Here is a 25,257-nt window from a genome sequence, read left to right on the forward strand (position 1 = left end):
TTGTACTAGGGTTTGAACTTTGAGAGTGTTTACACATGAGAGAAAAGTGAGAAAATGTTAATGCCTGTTTGAGAAAAGTGTATAGTGTGTAGTGAGGGGTTTTACAGCCTTAAAACGTCTATAATAATTGTAAAAAATAACGCTGACTACTTCACGGATTTCGCCTATTGCGGGCTATTTTTTAGAACATAACTCCCGCGATAACGATGGGACCACTGTATATCTACATGAAAGGTTTATGTGGAGTTAATCTACTGTCTCGAGTCGTTTCTCAGATCAGTTGTTGGTTTGGTTTTGTGGTATGCAGGAGATCACTTCACGAGGGTCTATACATTCAAATAATAATTAAAAAATATTGTCATCACTCTTTACTCTTAGTGAGTCTCTTACAACGGTGTAGCCTAAATACACAAGGCTTTCTAGGCACGCACCTAATTCATTACGTACGCTCAGAGGCAGGTACTCTCCGGTGCGCACTTTTTTTTGTGGGGGGGCCGACAGCATTTTTATTGCACAGATGTGCCTTAGGCTGGTCACAATAAAAGGCCATTCTAAAATGGTCAGTGCGTTCTATATAACACTATTTTTGTGAAGACTTTACTCAACCCATTTCTAACACCAAAACAGGAGTATTTTTTTAAACTAAAGATTTGAAGATCTTTTTAAAAGGCATTTCATTTCATATTGTCACTTTTAGAGCCAGATTACATCTTGACGCAGTGTTTCAAGAGAAATATATGTCTCTCATTCAGAAAGCTGAGATTGTTGTGAACATTTTTTAAAAGCAACACATGGGCACAATAGTATATACAAGTACTTTAAAATGGAAATTACTAAAGGTTTCGTCAAATCGAGAAAATACTATTTGGGCTGTAAAGGTTAACAATTCAGTAATTTTCTCTTGCATTTGTTGACAAACTGGAGAGCCTCTGACCATCTTTGATCCTCAAGATTCAGCCTTTTGCGGGTATTGCTTTTGCACCAATCATGATTACATTCGCCTGTTGACATTACCTGTTTGATTAAGCATTATTTGTTTTACCTCATTTACTAGCCCTAAATTGCCATTCCCAATTTATGTTTTGGAATAAATTCAGGACTGTATATTAACAATGAATTTAAGATGACCACTCAAAGCATGAAATATCTTGGCTTTATACTGTGTGCAATGAAAGATAACTGAAACTAAATATAAGAGTCACTGTATCTTTTTCTTTCCTTTTTTCACTTTCCATATTGTGCCGTGTTTTTTTTATTTGGGGTTGCAGATTGTAAATGAATGGTAAATGGACTGCATTTATATAGCGCTTTTCCATCTGCATCAGACGCTCTACAATTATGCCTCACATTCACCCCGATGTCAGGGTGCTGCCATACAAGGCGCTCACTACACACTGGGAGCAATAGGAGATTAAAGGCCTTGCCCAAGGGCCCCTTGGTGATTCTCCTGTCAGGTGGGATTTGAACCCATGATTTTCTGGGCTCAAGCCCAACACCTTAACACTAGACCATCACCTCCCCTTGATTATAATCTGTCTCCCTCATGCCTGGTGTGACCCCTTAATCTTTAATATGGAAACAGAAACAGATTGGTCTTTCCTTCAAATTGCCCTCTTGAGGCAGTCTGTTTTAGCCTGTACCTGTGCGGTATGTGGCCCCTGGGTCATTGACACATTAACAGCAGGAGGCAGCAGACCGCCTAGTTTGCATGACGCTCATCAACTGGTGTGCCACTGGTATGAGTGAGAAAGCAAGGAGGTGGGGGAACTAGACGAAGTGGGAGGGGGTTTGCAGACCGCACATGAGCAAAGGAAAGAGGGGGCATGAAGAGAAAGAAGCTACTGAGAGAGAGTCTGCAAGCAGTAACTCCAGCCTCAACCCGTTTGAGAGTACGACTTCTCTAAGGTTTTGGAGATAGTGGAGAACAGCAAGATGAAGGAGCTCTGTGTAAACACCTCTTCATCTTCCTCTACACCTCCCGGATGCTCTGCGAGCCAGTCTGGGACTTTTGGACCCTCACGCTTGGTGGCAGGGAGTTCTGGTGTGGACCATCTGGGACCTGATTATATGTCCATTTGTCTGTTGGCAGATGAGTCCTACCAGAAGCTGGCTATGGAGACAATGGAAGAGCTGGATTGGTGTCTTGATCAGTTGGAAACTATCCAGACATATCGCTCTGTCAGCGACATGGCGTCTAACAAGGTAGGGCCATTCGGCTAATATACAATTTGACCATTTGTATGTGTACAAAATGTGAGACTGTGTGACAGCTTTGTAACACAGATGATACACTGCTCAGTATTGCAGATGCTTTTTTCATTTGATTACCTTTTTGTGCAGAATGTATTTCTGATCGTCTTCAGGCTAGGCGTGCGTGATATATATGTATATATATTCGGCATGCCAATATTTTCAAACCCATTTTGGCCAATTCTGACATGGCAGAGTTCAAAATAAGGCATCTCTCCTTCATGATCTAGCAGGTGAAAATAAATAAATAATAGTGATAATGAATTAAATCTTACTCTTTTATGGCAATGACACACTATTGCACAGCAGATTTAAAGTAACCAGGAGTGGGACATCTCACTTCCTTCTCATCTTTACTGAGAGGTTCACATGCACAGTTCTGCACTGTGCAGTCCTTATAAAATGGCAACACTCTAAGAGGTCTATCAGGGAAAGGGCAAGCGGGGAATTAAATTATTTTGGGAAAAAAAGAGTTACATTGTGCAGTGGTAGTGAATGTGGGTGAAACACCAGTTATGTTTTGTGTAGTTTGTTGCAGGTTTGACAACAACATAGATAAAACGTGGTCATTTTTCAAGGGCTCAAGCGTGTGTAAAGACCAGTTTTGCTGATGGTGAGAATTGCAACACAGGAACCCAGAAACTAGCGGACATCAGAATGATTTTTAGGGCAAAATGCCACATGAAAATAATGTAGTTAAATTTTTTTATTAGAAATTATCTGAACATTACTGTTATGTGTCGACGCGGGTTGAGGAGCGGACCTGCGTCAGACAGGACCCAGCGCTAAAAATAACCAGAAAGCGGTTCCAAACAGAAACTATTATTATTCACCTGTGCTTAAAAGTGTAAAAACATAAAAACAACATCCCCCTGGTGGAGTGATTCGTGGCTCGCTCTCCAGCGCCCGCAAGGATTAAAGCCGGCGCTCCTGGACTTCCTACCACCGCCAAACACCCCCAGGTGGACACGACAAACTGATTCTCTGTGAAGCAAAGAGAAGGTGAGGTAAGTCAACAGATACAACTATATCTTCCAATAAACACACGCTATCAGCAACACACTCAGGTCAGTGTCCTTTTTTTACTTTATGCAAATGAGCAGCTTCTCACAACAAGTGGAGGATCACTTATCCTTCACACCACAGCAGTGAGAAGCAAACTGCACAATTCTCTTCACAATTCCAGTATACTGTGTAACAAAACACCAAGTTACTATCAACAATTACTTAAACACTTAATTACCTTTAGTGTGTGCTGACAGCATGTGTCCTCACCCCTCCCTGCTTCACGGGCTCGATGTGTCAAAACCCAGGCGCGGTCCTCAGCGTCTCACAACGAACGTCACAAGGTCGAGTTCCCGGCAGTTCTGCTCAAATCACACATGACTTAAATGCAGAACGCCATCCAATTATCTGCTTCAGCTGCAAGTCGTCCAGGTTGCACGTGAGCACCAATCACAGGTGCTTTCCATGATGTTGATGAGGGTGAAGACTCTTCAGCCAGCACCTTCTTCACAGACAAATCAGCCCTCATGCCACCTGGAGAGCAAAGAAAAGAAAAGAACACCAAAACATCCAGCCACGCCCCCCCCAACACACAACAATTTATAAGTGTTCAGCGTTAGACTGAGAAGTAGCATTCTTGATTTGCATTGCATACATTTCTGAAGGCTGGCTCTCTTGCGCTGTGTCATTTCGGACATTTCTAGAAACGTTTTCCACAATACTGTAATGTAGTTTTCAGCTGCAAACCACCAAATGTCTTTCAGATCCACTCAGTCAAGGTTTGATTCCACCTTCAGATTTATTTGATGTATCATTCCTGAGTATGAGTGATGGAGTAAAGCTGTCAACTAATGAATCCCCTATGTTTAATCTTAGGTCATAATTACATGTTCACTTTCAAACTGTCCAGACAAAATCACCCAAATGTGCTTTTAAACCATTTCATTCATCACATCTTTCCTTCCTGGGGTGGGGCTAGAAAACCTCACTCGATTAATCTGCACACACCAGAAGGTCCCATAGAGTGAGGTTGGGGTGCCGGAGCCCGATCCCAGTTCATACGGGACGCTGTAGAGTTAACACCAGGAGCTGATTTCTGTGCACCACCGTGGAGGAAATGTGTTCTTGATACCATTGGAAAAGCACCAATGTTTACACTGGTTTTAGATTTTGTACTTTTTCTTTTGGAAGCTTTCTCAAAAAAATTTTTTTGTTGTTTTTTTTTTTTTTTTTGCGACTAACGTTGTTGCTGGTACTTTCACTCCCATGATGCAGCTCACTTGCATTCGCAAACATGCAACCCATTTTTTTTAAACTTGTTTTTGCTTCTGTTTCGTTTATTAGTGGTTGGCAACCTTGTGAAGCATTACTTCCATCTGCTGTAGACAGGAAAATCTTCAGCTGGAGTACTCGGCAAAGATCCCTGGTTATCTTAGGGCCCTGTACCACTGGCATTTAGGAGGATTTGCGTATGGATTGCCGCACAAAGTTGGCTCATATTCACTTAACATCCGCAATATGCGTGAAACATGCTTGTATGAGTCGGCTGACACCCACACACGTCCGCAATTATCTGCAGAGGCACGTTTTTCCATTACCAGGATTTTTGAGCTGCACAAAATTTTGGCTGTGGATGACATCCACCTTACATACTCCATACATACTCAATACATACCTATACATACTCAATCTATGCGCTGTATATTCGCCGTCATCTGCTGATAACCGCAACTGAGAGGGATTTGTGGCTTGGCAGCGGACTGGGACAGTGTGGTAAAACGGATATTTTGCATGCCCATCATGTCCACATCACGGACTAAAATAAGTTGTAGCGACTGCATGCAGATTGGCCACGAATAAAGCATTTTTATTATGTCTGATTGCATCTGATTTTCGGCGGATGCAAATCAGATGCGCTGTGTTCACAGCTGGACGCCGTTCTTTGTTCTACCGGCTGCCATGCGCTCTGCGCTGGATGCTGCATATATAAAATAATTATTTCGTGGTGGATTAATCATTTTATTGTGCATAATGGCTGTTGAAATGGCTCTAATCACCTCCTGAATCACAGGAAGCTGGGCCGTTCGCGCGCACATGCTGTCTGCATCAAGTTGCAGAAAGCATTTTGAGCCGTCTAAAAAGGTAATTATTTGACTTGTTTACATTGTCAAGGCTTGATAAAACAGTTGCGTATTTTTTTCCTTCTTGTCTGCAGTTGTTACAGTATTTATTCCTGTTTATAACAGATTTAACTTCTTGTTATAATCGTTCAGATGAGCTGTGCTCTGATGCGATCCACTGACGTCACCACTCGCCCTGTTCACTGCTTCTTTACTCCAATCAACTTGTCCAAGTCCAGCAAATGCTCCAGAGGTTGTATTGTTGGTGTGAATAGTGATGCCGAAAGGAGCGAATGCGCTTCTTTTATGACCACAATGCAGATGCCGTGCACACGCAAACATGTGCGTGATGCATTCATAATACACCCGTAATACTGCCGTGATAATCGCAATGCGTCAGATCCGTTTCGCCACTACATGCGTTATACAACCATGATTGTTCATCATATATTCGCTATACATTATTAATATATCCATAATTCATACTGGGACACTTGTCATTTTTAGCCATTTTTGTTGTGGATGACAACGAATGCCCGTAATTTGTGTACTCAATTCATGCGCAATTAATCCTCTCCCCAGTGGGACAGGGCCCTTAAGCAAAGCTGTGATGTAGACTCTGGTCACGCACAATGAGTATATGAAATTCTCTGGTATGCACAGGGCATCAAGAGAGTTTGACAGACAGTCAGACTGGCCAATGATTTGTCATGGCTCATGCAAGATGATTGGGGTGAGCTTTCCCAGCCCTGGGGGTGTAAAGAGGATTTCAAATAATATAGCACAAAATACTTCAGAAAAGATAATCCTTTAAGGGTCATGAGGAAGCTCGAGCCTATCCCAGCTATCGTTGGACATGAGACAAGGATAGCTGGGATAGGCCACCAACAGCCACTCTCTCTGAGGGTGGGTGTTGAAAACACCTTTAATTGCTTCCAGAATCACAGAGGACCATTTCAGCTGGAGCTTTTTTTTTTTCCTCTGTCGTGCGCTTCATGAGGTGGAGAACGCATTTGGAACAGTTGACAAAGTAATTATTTGTAATGTTTATATTGTAATAGCTTGGTACAACAGTTGCATGTTCATTCCTGCTTATGAGCATCTGTAAAATTATGTTTATGATTGATTTAACATCTTGTTATAATCAATCAGATGAGCTGCGCTGTGATGCGATGCGCTGATGGAATCACACGCAGTGTTTTTGAACTGTTTGCACAATGTTTATGTGAAGTTCACATAATTGATGTATGACAGATTTTGAACATTTCAAAATTTTCTTTGCGCACTTGCACAAAGCTGCGTAAAGTTTACAATAGTTTGCGGCGAGTTTACTCTTCTGCACAGCAGCGTGCATGCAAGTGCACGGATCAAAGTCGTGCAAGTGTCAACGCGCCTTCAGTTTAGAGTCACCGGTTCATCTAACCTGCATGTCTTTGGAAGTGGGAGGAGTCTGGAGCACCCAGAGGGAACCCATGCGAACACGAGAAGAACATGCAAATTCCACACAGAAAGAGCCATTTCGGAAGCAAACCTGCAACTTACTCAATGGAGGGAAACCAATGCTAACCACTAAACCACCATGTTGCAAGATATTTAGATAGACTTGACTATGTTACTAGACTGGTTTGTGCACTCAGCCATTGCTGCAGTGATACTTTGCACGTAGCACACAAAACATTAATTGCTTAAGCCACAGTGACGCACTTGCAAAGTAATAGTTATATTGCGGTCATGTAAGAGCTGGCAGCAATGTTCTGTGTAACTGCTTCCAAAACTGGGCGATTGTGTCACAGCCAGTTTCCTTGTGTCTTCCAGTAACATTATTACCTGTGTTCCACGAAAAGCACCTGACTAATCAGTTTCTTTACCTTTTTCAAATGGGAAGAAATGCATAGATTTGACATCTGAATTAAGCTAGGAAAAAGCTTTGCATTGTATCTTTTTGCGTGTTATGGAGATTCCACTCACAAAGTCCAACTTTCTCATGCGACATCATGATAATGGTGCAAATTGACACAGTTTGCACCCACAGACTAAAACTGATAAGATAAGCATGGAAACAAGACCCCTTACAGAAATGTGTAGATTTTAAAGGGAACTTCATGATTTATCAAACTTCTCTTTGTGTAACTTTTATAAGAATCAGTAATCAATATCTTCACCTCTGTGTGCACAGTCATAGTTAATGTCATTGCGCAGTGAAAGAGCACAACAAAATTTACTTGTGCATCCTCAAAAACAATGCTCACACTCACACATAACTTACCCACACACACCCTCACATGCACACACATCCACACGCACACACCTCAGTAAATATTAAGAGCTTCAGAGATTGGTGGGGGGGGGGGTGTGTGAGGTGTGTTAAGAGCTGCTCAGATCACAAACATGTATGTTGAGGGCTGCTCAGATCGCTTCTATGAGCTCAGAGACTTCAAAGTTGCACCGTCCCAATCAGACATACGTCTCATATTGCACTTCAGCTTCAAATGTGAGAGACAGAATCTAAAAAAAAAAAAAAATCAGAAAATCACATTGTATGATTTTTATATATATATAATTAATTTGCATTTTATTGCATGAAATAAGTATTTGATCATACCTGTTAGCTTTCCTTGAAGAAGTCCTCCTGTTCTGCATTCTTTACCTGTATTAATTACACCTGTCCACACACTCAAATCAGTCACAGATGAAACCTGTTCACCATGGCCAAGACAAAAGAGCTGTCTAAGGACACCAAGGACAAAATTGTAGACCTGCACAAGGCTGAGATGGGCTACAGGACAACAGGCAAGCAGCTAGGTGAGAAGCCTAGTAACCGTGGAAACCTTGGGGAATCCCCCTGGCAGATCTATCCACCCTTTTCAGGTTTCAAATCCCGCAAAACTTCGGAGAGGTCGCGGCGCTGCGAGATCTCAATAACATTGAGAACAGCACTGAGACGCTCTGATCGGGCTGCACTTTAACCGCTGCACACGGACAACACCATTAACATCGCAACATAAAACTATTTTTATATTGTGCCTAGAACTGTCATGAATATATTCTCTGGGTTTTTAGACGTTATTCCGTTTATTTTATGTAAACATGGGAGAATCACAGGCTGTCTCTCCGTTATTTTCAACGGGAGCTGCTGTGAGCTACGCTCGCTTCCTGATCATGTTGTTCTGGGGGAAAGTGAAGTTTGCTCTTTAACGTCTTGATTATTGTTCTTTGCAACACTGTTTGTCCCCTTTGTTCCAGACTAATGTATATAATATGTCTGAAATTCAGTTTCCGTTTTTTAAATTCCACACAGATTAAACGTAGTAGACACGGATTATTCGTTATAATTGTTTTAGCAAGTTTCAGGGTATCATGCATGCAGTATCATGCATGCAGTAGTATAATATTCATTTACAATTGTCATCATGTGGATTCTCTGTTGTTTTGACTGCAGCGACTCTCTGACGCGAAAGGGATTATGGGATACATGAAAACCCTGGATGTGCAAGCATTCTGGGATGTGCCATGAATCATATGAATGCAGTGTGTGCACACAATTAAAATGAAATTGTCATTTCAGCACTAGAAATACATTTGCGAGAGCTCAAATTAGCCATAATTGGATGCTTGAATTAACCAGGAAGGAGTTTCATAAAGAAGGCTATATTTATAACACATAAAGTAGATATCAATACCTTCAAAATGGAATCAGTTTGAAGAGTTTTATTTATTGCTCACATGAGCTTTTCTTCTAATAAAATTCGACCACAAAATGTTTTTTTTTTCTTCAGATTTCAGAGGTTTCTCCCACAATAACTGTTTACCACAGATATGCCAGATTTACATATTTCATAGCCAGTATAGCTGGCATTAAGGAGCCAAGAAATGGAGAGGCTTCTTTGAGTGTAATGGTATGCTTCAGTGTCTCAAACATGGATGCTCGCAATAGTCAATGTAATATTTTCCATAGTTTGAGGATACATAAACTTAACAGCTTAGTGTCAATGGGCCTCATGTATCAACGTGCGTACGGCGATATTTGAGCGTATATGGGGTGTACGCCAAAACGGCTGCGCCACTTGGCATTTATCAATGTGGTCGTTGGCGTACGCTGCGCTGAAAATATACACAAGGTCGAGAGGTGGCGTAAATTATACGCCAAAATGAACCAGCACTGGAATCCACATAAAAATGAATATGATCGGCCTGATAAACAGTGCCATCATACAAATCAATGCATGTTACATAAATAACACTTTCCTGATTATACTACATAATAATCAATACAAATCCCGCTTTTGCGGGATTGCTGGTCTATCGAGCACGATCCGTGGCCACAGCGCTGACCACAAAGAAAGCGCTGCGCCTTTTTCTCCAGACTTCGCACCTGGAGCCAGAGCAGCGCTGAGCTTAACTTTATGTGGTGTGATTGTTTTAGACAATGAAATTGATAATTACAACTGTAGTGTTGTCATTCCCTTCGCCCGTGCTGCAATCAGGTTGTGTCGTCTCCATTCGTTTGTCACAATAAAATAAATAAAGAAATACATTTTAAGAATAAAGAAATCTGAAAAAATAGGCGTGTCTTATTAATTGAGCGAGCAAATATCCACGTCAAGAATTATTGACGTGAAAAGAGAATACAGTGGTCCCTCGCTATAATGCGGTTCACCTTTCGCAGCCTCGTCGTTTCGTGGAGTTTTTAGTCCAATTTTGCATGCCTTTTGTTTTTTTTTTTACAGTGTTCTGTGTTCTGCGTGTCTGTTTATAAGAATCTTCTCACCCAGAAGAAAAAAGAGCGGCAACAACTACTCATAACTGTGTTTGTCACTCGGAAAGAGACACCTGCAGCCAGGTGTGAGTGGAAAAAGGCGCGGTGTCAGGACGCAGAGGCGCGATCTGTGAAATGTTGGTCAGTCACTATTAATAATTTCTTATGTGTCCAACTTCGTACGTTGATCTTTAAAATTAAATTCGTTAGTTCTAAAAGCCATCATAATTATTTATAGGAAAACGTTCTATTTTTATTTCTCAAACAAATGTTTCCGTAAGTCACTGACATTTCATCTTATTTCCACAGACTGTGTGTCACTCTAGTCTAGTTTTATGCTCTGTGCAGGAGGGGTGGCTAAACTCTCAGTGTAGGAGGTGTGGCCATGCACCTCAGTCTCCTGTCTGTGTTTCTGAGGCAAAAAAAGGAAACTGCGAACCAAGCACTTCAAGCAACTGAACAGATTATTCCAATGAAAAACTATGGAACCATAAATGGAATTGGTTAATTTATTGTTTTCTTCCAAACAGTCCTCATGTGAGCAGTTTAGGCTGTTACAGATATTAAAACCATTCACACACAGAGTAAACATAAAGTCTTAATCTTACCTGATCATTTCAATCAGATTCATCTCAACAGCCTGACAAAAACTTATTCACATAAAGCGTCCTGATTTTGGAGAATGTCTGAAAATAATTTAGTTCCTTGTCGTGGCTGAAGAAACATAGCTTTTTAAAAGAAGTCCCTCTGTGTTTGTCTGCTCCCAGTGCCTTTCTCAGCCTGAACCAGAGAACACTGGCACTTAACTTAATTTAAAAGCTGAAAGAGTCACAGTGCCTCATTCATTCACGTCAGCGTTTATCACCAACATCAGTCGACTCTTCAGCATTCTGCACATGATGAAAATAAATATCATGAGCCACCAAGACAAAAATTAAATTCAATTTTCAAAATGTTACTCTCTTTGGCCTCTGTGTGGAGGGGGGAAGCTGCACACAAGTGTATGTGCGCTCGATGACATGCATGTCAATATCTACATGCATGGGGGAGGTGATGGTCTAGTGGTTAACGTGTTGGGCTTGAGACCGGTCGGTTCAAATCCCCGCCTGACTAGAACATCACTAAGGGCCCTTGGGCAAGGTCCTTAATCCCGGTGTGTATTGAGCGCCTTGTATGGCAGCACCCTGACATCAGGGTGAATGTGAGGCATAATTGTAAAGCGCTGTGAGCGTCTGATGCAGATGGAAAAGCGCTATATAAATGCAGTCCATTTACCATTTACATGCTACACCTACCAAACAAAAGAGTTCTGTCGGCGGTAGAAACACAAACCAAGCCAGACTTAACTGTTGCGATCTGTACCGTGCCGACCTGAACCGCTCAGTGGAAACGGGGCTGCCGGCATACGCTGGCTAAATCATGGTGTGACAACTGCATAACATATTCGACATATCCAGCATATTCGGTGCATTTTTCATACGTCAGCATACGCTGGCTAAATCGTCAAGGTGTGACAGGGCCTTAAAGTGTCTGATGGCTGACCTGTGCTGCTCAGATTGAACCTCTAGTAATGAACTCATACCGAGCCGTGACGTTTAAACACAAATACGAACCGAACTGTGACTTTTGTGTCCCGTGACACCCCAAATATGTATGTATGTATGTATGTATGTGTCGCTTTCATGTGAATCTGGAGTGTTTTGTGTTGTGATTTGGTGCTGCATAAAGGAATTAAATTGAACAGTACTACAAAGTGCAAAAGCTGTTCTGTTTTTTTTTCCCCACTTGTGCAGAGTTCAACCAAATGACCATAAAGTAAACCATATTACTCAACCCCTACACAGACAGGGGAGACTGTGTGGCGGCATCACATTATAAACACCCAGGGTGGCGGTGTCCGTTTCCTTCTGTGCACAGTGGTGCTGCGGTCTGAGGGAGGACTAGATAGAGAGGGATGTTGTGATAATGTAATGGGTGACCGTGACACCGCTTTCCTGTCTTTCTTTCCTGTGCTTCCTCCCCTCCCCCACCTGATGTTTTTTGCCATCTGGCTGACAATAGAGCCCTTATGGACTCGGCGGCGGCTGGTTGAATCTTTAGACATCCACGTCACTGGGACTATTGAAACAATAAGTGTGGCTTTACAGGCACACAGCAGTCTGGTCAGACAGAGAACATTATTCCCCATGAGCCCTGCCAGTATGACCCGGTGCCAACAGTGAGCATTGTTGACCAATTTTTGAAAGTAGGGGTCAAGAGTTTTTGATGTCATCATTCTGGTTAGTCAGTCTGCTTGACTATTGTGCAATTGTACAGAGTGTTGCTGCTTGCATCAGTCATGCATTCACAAGCTTTTTCTCCTTTACAACATTCAGCCTGAGTCTCTCCTCGTCGTGGGAGGATGTAATTGACACCGTCGTCAAACCCAGCGTCTCTCCACTTTTAGTCTCCAAGTCCACAGGTGTAACCGGGGCTACTGGACCACACACCCTGCTAACTGCCGGCCTGGTCACTGTGACCTCAGAGCGGGGAGCTGCTTCCCTGCCCCTCGCTATCATTAGCCTAGCCACACGACCATGCTGATGTTGGTGACGGCCTTGGACAAACACTGCCATCTGATTCCAGTTAGAGGAGCAGCGCTTTGCGGGTTAGCGTGCGAGCAGGGTACAAGAGTGTAGGAAACTTCAGCTTACGTGTGGTCACTTTGACTTTGAAGCACCGCCGTCTTCTGAGGGGAAAAAATGACAAAATTATTGAAACAGATGTCGTGGTGGGTCTATAGCTGTAGCAGGGGTAATGGACATTAAATTATAACGTTGTGATTCGTTTAACTGGGCGAGTGGGGAGGAGATGAGACAAGCTGCAGTTGTGATTACATCACCTAATTGTAATTAAAATGTTTTACCTCTGGCCTTAACTGTGGAAAATGAGCAAGAAAGGAGAAGGCAAATATGGAACTCCCTATTCTTAGTTGAGCATCTTCAATAAAACGTATGTTCTAAAGTTATAGGGCTGGAGAAGTGCATGTACAGTCAACTATGTGCTGGCTCTGTTAGCAGCCACAGAAAATCAGATAGAATCAGATGCAAAGTTTGACACGAAGTTGTAAAACCGCAGTGCCATATGGCCTGAAAATGTTGTTGCACAATCAGCTTTTCTGTCTCTGTTCTGCTTCAGGCACTATCATAGTAGCCATGAAGTCGCAGCGCTGGTTTAGTCTTACCCAACAGTGACACCTGTTTGACATTTGAAAACTTTCAGGTTTTTAAATGTGGGTGGTAGCTGACCTTGTTATGTGGGACTTTACAGTGATGTGCACAGGTATGTTGTTTGCTGCCTGGGGCATCTCCGGAAGCAGGATGTGTGCAAGCGAGTGACCTCAGTGAATTAGTTTCTCAGCAGAGAAGGGGGAAGTAGGAGGGCACACAAGTTTGGGCCTGTGATGGAGGGAGGAGCCATTGGTCTATGTTAGACTGTGTGAGCCAGTCAGCCAAGTCAGTTTTATCGTTTCCTCTCTCACACCACATCACAAAGGCGAACAGAGGGAGAAGAAGGCACAGAAGTTTTATAGGATTTTGGGTTTTTTTTTTACTTACTACGTTAGATTTTACTTCAGTGACAATGGGAATATGCTGTTCTGAGAAAGACAAAATAAGCTTTGGAACTCTTATAAGTTGGCAGACGGTGAGTTGGTTTTGAAGCTGTTCTGTATACTAGTGCACGCCGCCTGCCATGTGGAGGGTTTTTTTTACTTACCCAAGAACAGATTGATTCATGCTGTGTGCATTTTATTTTTCTTGAGAAATGTTTGAATATTGTGCTTTGTTTGCGTTTTTACCAGGATCATGACCTGAAAGACTGAACTTGAAGAAGTTACAGAGACATTTTGTAATTGCTGTATTGTGTGTCCTGGTTTAATGCAAATCTAATGACCTGTTAGAAGACAATGACTCAAATATAGTTGTTTTTGAATATGCAAATTGTATTTCAGGGTGTCTGTTGGCTCATCATCACCTGACAATGATCCACACTTTAGATTTTTGTGGGGTTGTCTGTGTAATTTACCTAAATACCATCCTAAATTGGACAGCTGTTTTGGGGGAAGATAAAGCGATGTATAGGTTGTGATTCATCCGCGGTGAAAATTTTAACATCCTCCCTCTGAGGCTTGTTCATTACCTGAACTTAGTGACCCTCCGTGACTGTCTCAGTTACAAGAGCTCCCACATTGTTCTTCGCACCACTTTAATGAACCCGTTATTATTTCTTACAAGCGCTCTTTGATTTTATAGAATTTTAGTGTAGCCATAATGTTAAAACGTGTATTCAAGTTTCACAGTCAAAGAGATCTTAGCCGTCTAACTGTCCAACAGCTGTTGGACAGTTTTGAAGACCAGTGACAATCTTGATCTGTCACAAATGAAAAAAAAAAACAGTCACAGTCATGTTAATTTCTTTATTTCCTAATAGCTTTTTGTGGACTATTTCAGAATGATTTCACGTCTTTTCTTTCTTTACAAGCCATTTGATATCCAAGGTTTCAGTCTACATTTCGACCTCAGACATTACATGCTGGGATGTCGGCTAAATGTGTTTGGCCGGCCTGAACGTTTAAATGTACAAAGATGCGAAAAAAATAAAAACAAAAAAAAAAGCTCCCAAATGTGAAAAAGCTCATGATAAAATAGATAAAATATGGTAACTTTAAAGAATAAAACATGCGTCTACCTTTTATCTTTAAAAATCTAATTAATTTGGCTGAACTATATGCATCATATTGATCAATTAATTATCGTTAATGATCCCATTTGTTGTCTTTATCATGGGTTTACCATCTGAAAAGATGTTATTCTGTTTAATGTACTAATTCCTTAAGTAAAATACACCACTTTATGTAACATTGGGTGCCTAAGATTGTTGCATAGTACAGTGTGTGTGTGCAGTGTGTTTGTGGAGTTGGGACCACCGTGAGAATAACCAAATAGGCCATGTGACTCTGTTGCTATGGCATTCATGTTGTCGTACAGCAATGAGCTACAGAAACTCCACGATCATTTTTTTTTTTCCTGTTTTTAAAACCCTACTTGGTGATTTAAGAACAAGTCCATTTGTGAAACAGCTCTTTGAAATGTATGCGCTGTCCTATTTTATACAAAATAAACCAGCTCTGGTAAATGAATATCCAGCGTCTTGTCGCACCTCGGAGATTTGAAGCCTCACATTGCGCAGAAAGCAGCAGCTCTGTTTTGCATTACTGAGCAGAGGGAGTGACGTGAAGGAGAAGGAGCCTGCGGGAGGGGATTTGCTGGAAACACAAAAGGGAGAAAGAGATAGAAAAAGACGATTTGTGACAGAGACATGAGGGATTCTCTAAAGTCTTTTCTGCAGTCGTGTGCAAGCTTCAGTGTTCAGCCAGGGTGGAGGAGGCATTGAAAGCAGAGAGAGAGAGAGAGAGAGAGACACCTCCTGCCTGTCTGTTTTAGGGGATGCTGTGCCTTGCCTCCGTCCTTCACCACTCCACTTTTCTTTGTCTTCCTTTTTAAGAGCCTGCCCTTTCTTTGTGCCTTGCGCTAAGTGGACTCGGGAAGGACGGATTTTCCCTGATCGTCACGGGATCCCATTTGGATTGTGCCAGTGCTTTAGAGGACAAGAGAAAGGAACAGGAAATATTTATTACATTCAGGGGAATTCCATCACTCTCGCCTCTGGTTTGCAGTCGCATCCTGGACATCACTATGGGGAGGAACAATTGGATGGACATGTAGCGGTTTGATGCAGTCCTCATCTGGAGTGGTTTGGTGGGTGTCGACCATTGGAACGCTCCAATTTGTTGGCACCCTATATTTCAGGCTGTAAGGCCGAGCTCAGACTTTGGGGTCCACTCAGAGAGAAGCGCGCAGGGCTTCTGCTGAGGAGCACCAGGAACTCAGCACAGCTCAGAATCATGCCTGAAGCCAACTACCTCTTCTCTGTGTCCTGGGGATACATCAAGGTGTGTCCCAGAAGACATTTAGATTGGATGAAGCTGCAGTATGCCTGGGTGGAGACACGTGTGTATTCATGGCAGTTTGACAGATATCCTGGATTGCCTGTGTAGTGATTATGGATGTTTGTTCTGTCAGCTGGCTGCAAACGCTGAGAATTATCTGAGTCGCTCTTGAAAATTGTTCCCTATAGCATTACGATTGCTGCCATATATCATATGTTATGCGCTATATAGTATTGATTTTAATGAATGTCTTCTTGGTGGCTGATTCACCCTCGCTCAAGTAGACTTAAACACACCATATATGGTGCGTAAAGACGCTGGCCTTGTCCTCATGGGACATATCCCAGTGGAAAATAACAGGAAGTTCCACATTACGAAATGTCTTTATTATGTGTTCACTAAACATCATTCATGTTTTTGTTTCTTTGTGTCTTTTATCTGTGGCTGTAGTTCAAGAGGATGCTGAGCCGAGAGCTAAGTCACCTTTCTGAAATGAGTCGCTCAGGCAACCAGGTTTCTGAGTACATCTCCAGCACCTTTCTGGGTGAGCGCAGCGGCACACACAAACGCACAAACACATGCAACTGATCTGGGAAACATAACATTTGAGAAAGATGGATGTGGGCAGAGTATAAGAGTATACCAAGGGACGTCCTAGTGCTGCAGAGCCGAGGGGTGGTGAGCAGGGTGGAGAGTGTTATTGTCCACATCAGTCTGAATGTGCACTCAAGAGCTTGTGTATGTTTGCGCACGGTGCCACTGGGTCCAGATAGATACTGAATTATTAATCAGGAGGCCAGCAATGTTTTTGCCTGGTGGCATTCTATAACATCAAGTGGTTCCACCAGCTAAAACTAGACAGCTGGTGCATCTGGTTTAAGTGCAGATTTTTGCGGCACACAGACCTCCATCTTCTCCCTTTGGAGGAGAGAAAAAAAATGAGACAAAGGAGGGCAGAATCTTTGAAGCTTGGCAGTTTGAGGGCAGAATCTTTGAAGCTTGGCAGTTTTGATGTCACCTGCGTTGCAGCTAACAGCTGTCAGGTGTAGTGAGCTCGTTTTCCCTGCTTTGATCAGTGTGTACAGAATGTTTTACACACACACACACACACACACACTCGTGGCAGATGTTTGCAGCATGTGAGAATATCGCCCAGCCGAAGGAGAGACTGAATCACACGCAACAAACAAACAAGCGCATTGACAAGTCTCTCCTCTGACATCTCTGCTGTGTATGAGCCACATTTCCACACTTCTCTGGATTATTGTTGCCACATTGCTCACTTTCCTAGAATGGGTTGTTTTTTTAACACCTCATTAAGATCATTTGACCTTTTGATGTCATTGTGGCGTCCTTATCACCCTCACATGGTGTAATCCTGCTCTCTTAATAAATTTATTTTTGACTTGAGATGAGCAGCAACTGAAGGATTGCCAACTAATATAATACAATAAGTTGCAGTGTAGTTTCAGTGTGATGTTGTGTAGTTGTAAGAAGTCAACCTAACGACAGAAGCTAACATGCTTGCTCAACAGGCTTTTCTGTCCTAAAAAAATACAGTATTATTCCTTTAATTTATTTTCATCTTTTACTTTTTATTTTCCACAGACAAGCAGAATGAGCTGGAGCTTCCGTGCCCGGTTCCCAAGTCCAGGGAAAGGAAGCGGAAGCAGGGGCAGCAGCAACATCATCATCATCATCATCATCAACAGCAGCAGCAGCAAAGTGGGATGATGAGTCAGATCAGCGGGGTGAGGAAGGTCAGCCTCACCCCCAGCATCTCTGCGAGCACCGTCAATCGCTTTGGGGTCAAAACCGACCAAGAGGAGCTGTTATCAAAGGTACGTCACAGCACAACAATGGAAAAAAAGAAGAAAGAATGAAATGAAACAAGGGAATTATGACAACATGTACCTTCATCAAGGCACAACAGTTCTGATCTCTCTTTGACCATTTAGAGGTGTACATGGTGGGCGTGATGTTTTATCACAGTACAAGTAACCTGGAAATGTGACTTAAAAGCACTTTTAAATTTGTTATTATTATTATTGTTATTAATAAAATGTAAATGTGCTGTCCGGCAGATGCTCAGCCTGGGAACTGACAGAACAGAATGTGTGCCCATTTCCTCGCTTACATTTTTGGCCTGGTTTCTATGCTGGACTCTGAACTCAATTATCTGAGCTGGAATCTTGATGCTAAAGTTGACAGCAGACGGCAAGCATGTTTTCTGTAAAGTCAGTTCCCAGATTTATTGTCTGTCTGCAAGAGGGGCAGCCATAGCCTAAAAATGATCCCAGATCTCACACAGTCTTCCCTCTGCAAACATCTACCGCCCCACCAAATCTCACTGATATCAGTTAGTTTTTGTGATACCCTGCTGACAAAAAACTCATGGAGGTAGTGAATATTGTTGCTCACATTGGTTAAAACACTTTGCTCTCTGCCCTTTTTAACACCAGGATCTGGAGGACATCAATAAATGGGGGCTGAATATCTTCAAGGTGGCAGAGCATTCCCACAACCGACCGCTCACATGCATCATGTACACCATTTTTCAGGTCTGTGCCTCTTCATCCTCCTCTTCATTGTCAAGTCATAAGCATTTTCACACATTACTCACACACTCGCAGAAAGCCACAACACATTTCTGTGTGTACAGTATGTCTTGGCATCACAGAAGACCATCAACACGAACGCTTTAAAAGGATTTTCAGACTGTTCATCATCTTAGCAGGACTTTCTCTGTCTAGCGTATCATTCAGTGTTTTCTAACTGTGGCGTTAACTTGTAATTTAAAGTCCTATCATCAGTCTGTTTCCAAACATCTCAGGCTGGCCTTGAAATGTAGACTTCCTTCTGTTGACGTCTTGTTTCTCAAGTTGCCACTTTGTGTCGCACACAGGAGCGAGACCTGTTGAGGACATTCAAGATTCCAACAGACACCTTTCTGACATTCATGCTGACGCTGGAGAGCCACTATCACTCCGACGTGGCCTACCACAACAGCCTACACGCCGCCGACGTAGCACAGTCAACTCACATCCTACTGTCCACCCCCGCACTGGATGTGAGTGACTCTTGACTAACGCCTTCTTTCCTTGTGTTTCACTGCACAGTTTTTAACTCGCTTTGTAGATCTACTCTCTCTGTGTAATCACAGGGTATATTTGTAGCTGTTTTCACATTTGAGTTTTGGTGGAACAGGAATTTCTGAACTATAGATTAAAAATAATAAATGAGTTTTTTTTTTGTTTTGTTTTTTAGTTTACCATCTGAGTTTGTTTTTTACCATAATTGTTCTCCGCATATTGCCAGAACTTTTGAGTTCACACAAATTGTTTCAGTGCTCAAAAGCCATATTTATTACCACATAGTTAAATTGGATATATATATATATATATATATATATATATATATATTGTTTTCGGCTGCAATCACCGAAGCAGTCGCAAAAAGTGCAGTTTTGTTTGGGGGGGTCCCCAGTGGAGAAAGGAATACGAGGCAAATGAGAGAGGTTGTGTCGGTACGTTTTAGCCTACACACTTCGACAGAGTAGCTTTGTTCTCTCGCCTGCACAACTGCCTCAACACGTTTGAGCTCCAGATCATACGTCTGCTTTCCGCCACATCCTCACTTTTTCTTTGCACTTTCACTTTGATTGCCGTGTAATTTGCCCAAAAAATCAGACAAAGTGGCACGTTTCTGATGGGGACTTATGAGGGCTGTCCCTTGAAGTAGGATTATTGCGTCATATTTTAACCCTTTAGCACCCACCCTCAAACGAAACTGCGCTGCCCAATTAATGCACAGTAAATATTGCCGCACAGGCACTCCCACCTTTTTTCTTTGAGGTGTTGTTTGTGCGTCACTAATGTGGCCGTCGTTGCCGTAACTGGTTGACTCATGCGGCTGTACCCGTGCCAAAGGTGATGGCACTTGATGGCCTGGATTGTACCTTTGTCTCATACCTTACCATGTTTGGGCAGATTATTAAGTATGAGGTTTGAGTGTTTTATTTGCAGCCATTAATTATGTTTTTCCTTCAAATGCAGGCGGTCTTCACTGACCTGGAGATCTTGGCAGCCATTTTTGCGGCAGCTATTCATGACGTAGACCACCCAGGAGTGTCCAACCAGTTCCTCATCAACACCAGTGAGTCTTCTTTGGCACCTGTCCTGTGAAAAGCCAACACATTTCCTTTTTAACTATCCATGAAGCTGCATAGTTATTTATTTATAAAAAAGGAGAAATATTTTCCTGGTTTAATCAGATTTGGGGGTTTTTTTCCTAGAGGGAGTGCTCTCCCTATAGCATAATTACCTGATCTCCTCCATTAATTTATCTCTTCCTGTCATCCTGCGTGTCTTTTTCCTACCTCTTTTTGTCTGTGTTTAGACTCTGAGCTGGCTCTGATGTACAATGATGAGTCAGTGTTGGAGAACCACCACCTGGCTGTGGGCTTCAAACTGCTGCAGGAGGACAACTGTGACATCTTCCAAAACCTCACCAAAAAGCAGAGGCAGACACTCAGGAGGATGGTCATTGAAATGGTGAGGGAAAACGCATAAGCTCACTTACATCTTTCCTGATGTCTTAAATTAAGTTGTCTGTCTTAAATGAGTTGTTGTCAGGAGAGTCCTTCATTATTCGTCTTGTCTCACTCTCTTCCAGGTGCTGGCAACTGACATGTCCAAACACATGAGCCTGCTGGCTGATCTGAAGACGATGGTGGAAACCAAAAAGGTGACCAGCTCAGGAGTCCTGCTGTTGGACAAATACACAGACAGGATACAGGTAAGAGGGACACTGATGCGTGCATATGAATCATGGTTCCACTGCACAGTGCTGAGAAGCTTTACTTTTGTTTTCTTTCTTTCTTTAATAGGTTTTGCGTAACATGGTACACTGTGCAGACCTGAGCAACCCTACCAAGCCTCTGGATCTGTACCGGCAGTGGACGGACAGGATCATGGACGAGTTCTTCCACCAGGGAGACAGGGAGAGAGAGAGGGGGATGGAGATCAGCCCCATGTGTGACAAACACACAGCCTCTGTGGAGCGAACACAGGTAGATAACGGAAACCAACCAACCTTAGTAGATCAAGCAACAAAAGTGGTCCATGCATGCAACTATTACAGGACTGCAGCAATCATTTTGACTTACAGACAAAATGTAGAAGTACCTCACATGTTATGTTACTGGCACTGACTTTCTAAATCATAAAACTGAAGATGTGCCATTAAAAATACTTCAGTTTTCTGGATACTCTTGGTGTCACTTCATTCATTCTAAGTAGGGAGACTCACTCAAGACATTTCCTCAGAAGCCTTGAAAGGTCAGTTCTGTGCTGCTAACAGCATAGATGCTCGATAATAGGAAGAGACAGAAGAAGCTTGTATTTCATTGAAAACTAACGCTCATTATTATGTTGCAACAATATACTGTTATAGTAAATTGAAAAGATAATAAATGTATGTCCAGAGGAAGGTACCTTGTGCATGCAAGCTATAGAAAGTGTGTGTTTGATAGCACAGCTAAGTGCTGGATATGATGTTTTTGGGGATGTTTGGTACCTTCAGTAGTCATGTCAAGGTCTAAGAAACTGAGGTCATGTTCTAAGGAAATCTTCTTTGTGTTTCTTTTACAAAATGGCCTCTCTTCTTATATTAGTTTGTTTTTTTAGGTTTTTTCCTTTTTTTTGTTTGTGTCCGTAGTGGTTTGCATTGTTATTACACCTCCTAGATACATTTCATTAGTTTACTGGATAGAAATGACTTCACTCCCTTGAATAAACACATATAACCTATTTTGAATATTCACTGAAACACAGAGAGATTGGTCTGGTTGTGTTTTGCAATTAATTAGGGACAAAAACGTCTGTAGGAGCATTTTAAACCTTACACACATGCTACACAAGCTTCATCCCATCGTTACATGTTGGTAGTTTTTTTTTTTTTTTTAGTGATCTTATCCTCTTGTTACCTTTCCAGGTGGGCTTCATTGATTACATCGTCCATCCTCTGTGGGAGGCGTGGGCCGACCTAGTCCACCCTGACGCCCAGGAAATCTTGGACACTTTGGAGGACAACAGAAACTGGTACCAGAGTATGATTCCACAGAGCCCCTCCCCTCCCTTCTACATTAGTGACGGGGAGGGAGGCACAGACGAAGAGGTGGAGGGACGACGCATAGCCAATAACTTTCAATTTGAACTTGCACCAGATGACCACACCGGTCAGGGTGGAGACGGGAATTGCGCAGTGATGGAGACATCTAACAGAAGTGATGATGTGACAATCCAAGATCAACCCTGCAACCACGGCGAGGTAGAAATGGACTCACCAGCTGAAACATAGCTGAGCCACTGGTGTCTGCTAGAGTGCAACAAGTTGTGCTGTTTTCACTGAATTTGTTTTATTGCAGTAGAGCAATCCTGCAATCTGGCTCCTGGGAGCCGCCTGGCTGACACGGCCTGACTGAATGTGGGGCGTCTTCGCAGACAAGGCTTAGAAACCTTGTGGCCGTTTGTTTTTGAGCGCCACAGAAGGGAAGTGTAAGAGAACAGCGTTGGTTATTTAAAGAAGGGACTGCTGCAGAACTGCAGAGGCCTGACTGTTGTCACAAAAATGATGGGCAATATAAATCCATATACAGGGACAGGGAAGAACTCTGAACTTGCATTTGGAGGACATTTCTATGTTCCTTTAGATTAGAACTATAGTTTTGGGATCGTATGCCACCTGGTAAAGTGTCCAAACATACTACTGCTTGGCAATTTATTTATATCCTAGTAGTTGACCTTTTTCCGTACACGTGTCTAAAAAAAAAAAATTCTGTGCCTTTTTTTTTTTTTTTTTTTTAACAGCCATGTCCTTTTATAAATATTGGAATAATTTATTGAACACATTCACGTAGCTGTAAAATGTGTTTTGTATAAAATGTTTGTCTTCCTAATATTCTGGCAATAGTATAAGCTTTATACTGACAAGACTTTGTCTAATGTAAAAATAATTTGGCTTCCAGGCACAATTTGCACTTTGACACCATATTAAGAGAGTGTCATTAAATCAGACATCACAGTTAACATGTGAATCCAGAAATGTTATTTTATATTCAGCTGTACTTTTGTTTTTTTGTTTGTTTGTTTTTGTTTTGTTTTTTTAACTAATACTTACTTACATGAAAATGTTTATTTATTTTACATTTGTTGGTGGAAAACATTTTTTTATTTATTTTTTTGATTGGCGCTTTTGTGAAGGTCTCAATGACTGATGTTCTGAATAGAGAGATCAGACAAGAAAAAAAAACCCAATCATTAACATCGAGTTTTTACAAGGGAATTTTATCGTAAGTGGCATCACACTGGGCCTTTCCTGTCTGTGGAAATTGTTCCCTCGTTGCTGTCATCAGCTCATACATGTTGCAACTTACTACAAAACATTCCTGTCTGATGACTTCACTTTACACGTGTCTGGTTTTGAAGTCTGACTTCAGACTGCACGTTGAAAAAGCACCAGTTAGTGATGTAATATTTCTTTGTTTATTTTTTAATTCAGGCACTTTGAATATTTCAACAGTTTTGCAACTGGTTGCCGGGCTGTCTGACACTACCTTAAAGGTACCACCTTGTAAGATGCACCCTTTAAGAAAGGGAGGCGCTGTCATGGTATTTCTTCATGTATGTGTGTGTGTGTGTGTCACTGATCAGAGTTGCACAAACTGATGCTGCACGCACTCGTGTTGTTCCAACCCTTCAGCTGTGTGTATTTATTATCTTGTTGCTATAGGTTGACAATGTTCCATTTATTTATACACACTACAGTGTGTCAAATCACAGATTGACTGAATTTGTTTGGTTCTCTTTTTGTGTAACATGAAGTTAAACAGTTAATTTTGCAATACAAGACCGAAATTGAGTTTGAACTTTCAGACACTTTTGTACATATACCTCAGCTCACAGCATCTCGCTTGAGGTAGAAAAAGTCTTGAGATTTTGAAGGGGTGGTTTGGGACCATGAAGGCTGGATATTATTATTAATGCAGTGTATTATGTACGGTGACGGGTCATTGTACAATCAAAGGATTATTTGCTGAATTATGTAACATTGTTTCAGATGTACTTTTTCAGTGTTTTCCTCACAATAAATTTTCAAATGGTGTATCCTATGCTCAAATATTTTCTGTTGCATTGTTAAAAGTAGGCATGTAGTACAGAATTTTCTGGTCTAATTCTGAGTATTTTTAGGACTGCATCACAACACAAACTGCTTGTATTAATGATCAAACTACAGTTAATAACCTTTGCAATAACAGCAGGATTCCAGACATTTGTCACAGATTTTAAATTCAATCTTCATTTTAAAATAATTATATGAAGATGTCAAAAATCTCTAGAAAGCACTGTGAAACACAGTCTGGAAAAGGTTGTTGTGTACATTCTGACATAAAAAAAAACATTTTTCTCAACGTAAAGAAGGTTTACTCTGGGGGTTTCTTTTGGCTGCTCGGAGTTGCCGTAACAAATCAAGCATGAATCTCTGTTGATTTGTCACATATTTTGCTCCAGATGCCCTTATTCACACAACTCCAGATGCCAAAGGGATTATGGGATGGGTGGGATTTAAACTGTGTTGGTGGGAAGCAAGAATGGGAACACTGCACCACCGCACCAAGTTTAAAAAACATGTTTGTGCAACAGTGTGTGTATTTTGTGGTTAGCACAAGTTCCACTTTTGTAGCCTTAAGGGGAAAACAAGTAGAAACTATGACAGCAATGTGCATAAATCTGCCAAATACAGTCAATAGTGCAGTTTTGATGTCTGCTCTGATTTTTTTTTTAATTAATGCATCCGTGACTGATGAGCATCACTCCTGCTAAACAAGTTTGTGGATTTCTTTAAAACATTGCACAATGGAAGCACACAATGTGACGATGTGCATGAAGGAAATTATTCTGGTCTGATGTCTTCAAGAGGAGATAACTAGAATTTTGTTGTGCGTGTGTGGTGGTGCGGGTGGATTTGTTTTGTTCTTAAATACACATTTAACAGTGACCTCAAGCAGAAAATAAATAAAACAGGTCAGATCCGGTGTCGCAGACCGAACAGTCCCTCCTAAAAATTGGTCGGCCCTG

The 25,257-nt window shown here is 41.8% G+C and overlaps 1 protein-coding gene across 3 annotated transcripts; it reads left to right on the plus strand.

The window, feature by feature from the left end:
* Positions 1-1,800: 1,800 nt before the first annotated feature.
* Positions 1,801-24,282, plus strand: LOC117522078 (cAMP-specific 3',5'-cyclic phosphodiesterase 4B-like). 3 transcript variants are annotated; one of them, XM_034183449.1, is made up of 10 exons: positions 1,801-2,202; positions 16,571-16,664; positions 17,729-17,961; positions 18,583-18,681; positions 19,026-19,190; positions 20,176-20,275; positions 20,519-20,673; positions 20,795-20,917; positions 21,009-21,191; positions 22,115-24,282. In XM_034183449.1, exons 1-10 carry the CDS (start codon positions 1,933-1,935, stop codon positions 22,478-22,480), a joined length of 1,788 nt encoding a protein of 595 aa, XP_034039340.1. In that variant the 5' UTR covers positions 1,801-1,932; the 3' UTR covers positions 22,481-24,282. The 3 variants fall into 3 exon arrangements, with proteins under 3 accessions (XP_034039340.1, XP_034039341.1, XP_034039342.1); XM_034183450.1 differs by lacking the exon at positions 1,801-2,202 and adding an exon at positions 13,523-13,815; XM_034183451.1 differs by lacking the exon at positions 1,801-2,202 and adding an exon at positions 15,230-16,123.
* Positions 24,283-25,257: the final 975 nt, after the last annotated feature.

This window comes from Thalassophryne amazonica, chromosome 12, assembly GCF_902500255.1.
Source record: "Thalassophryne amazonica chromosome 12, fThaAma1.1, whole genome shotgun sequence".
NCBI classification, from domain to species: Eukaryota; Metazoa; Chordata; class Actinopteri; order Batrachoidiformes; family Batrachoididae; genus Thalassophryne; species Thalassophryne amazonica.

Bases quoted from the DNA above. Each gene is read 5' to 3' on its own strand.
- LOC117522078 (XM_034183449.1), top strand. From the start codon at position 1,933: ATGAAGGAGCTCTGTGTAAACACCTCTTCATCTTCCTCTACACCTCCC. The intron at 16,665-17,728 runs GTGAGCGCAGCG...TATTTTCCACAG, and splicing joins CATCTCCAGCACCTTTCTGG to ACAAGCAGAATGAGCTGGAG. The intron at 21,192-22,114 runs GTAGATAACGGA...TTACCTTTCCAG, and splicing joins CCTCTGTGGAGCGAACACAG to GTGGGCTTCATTGATTACAT.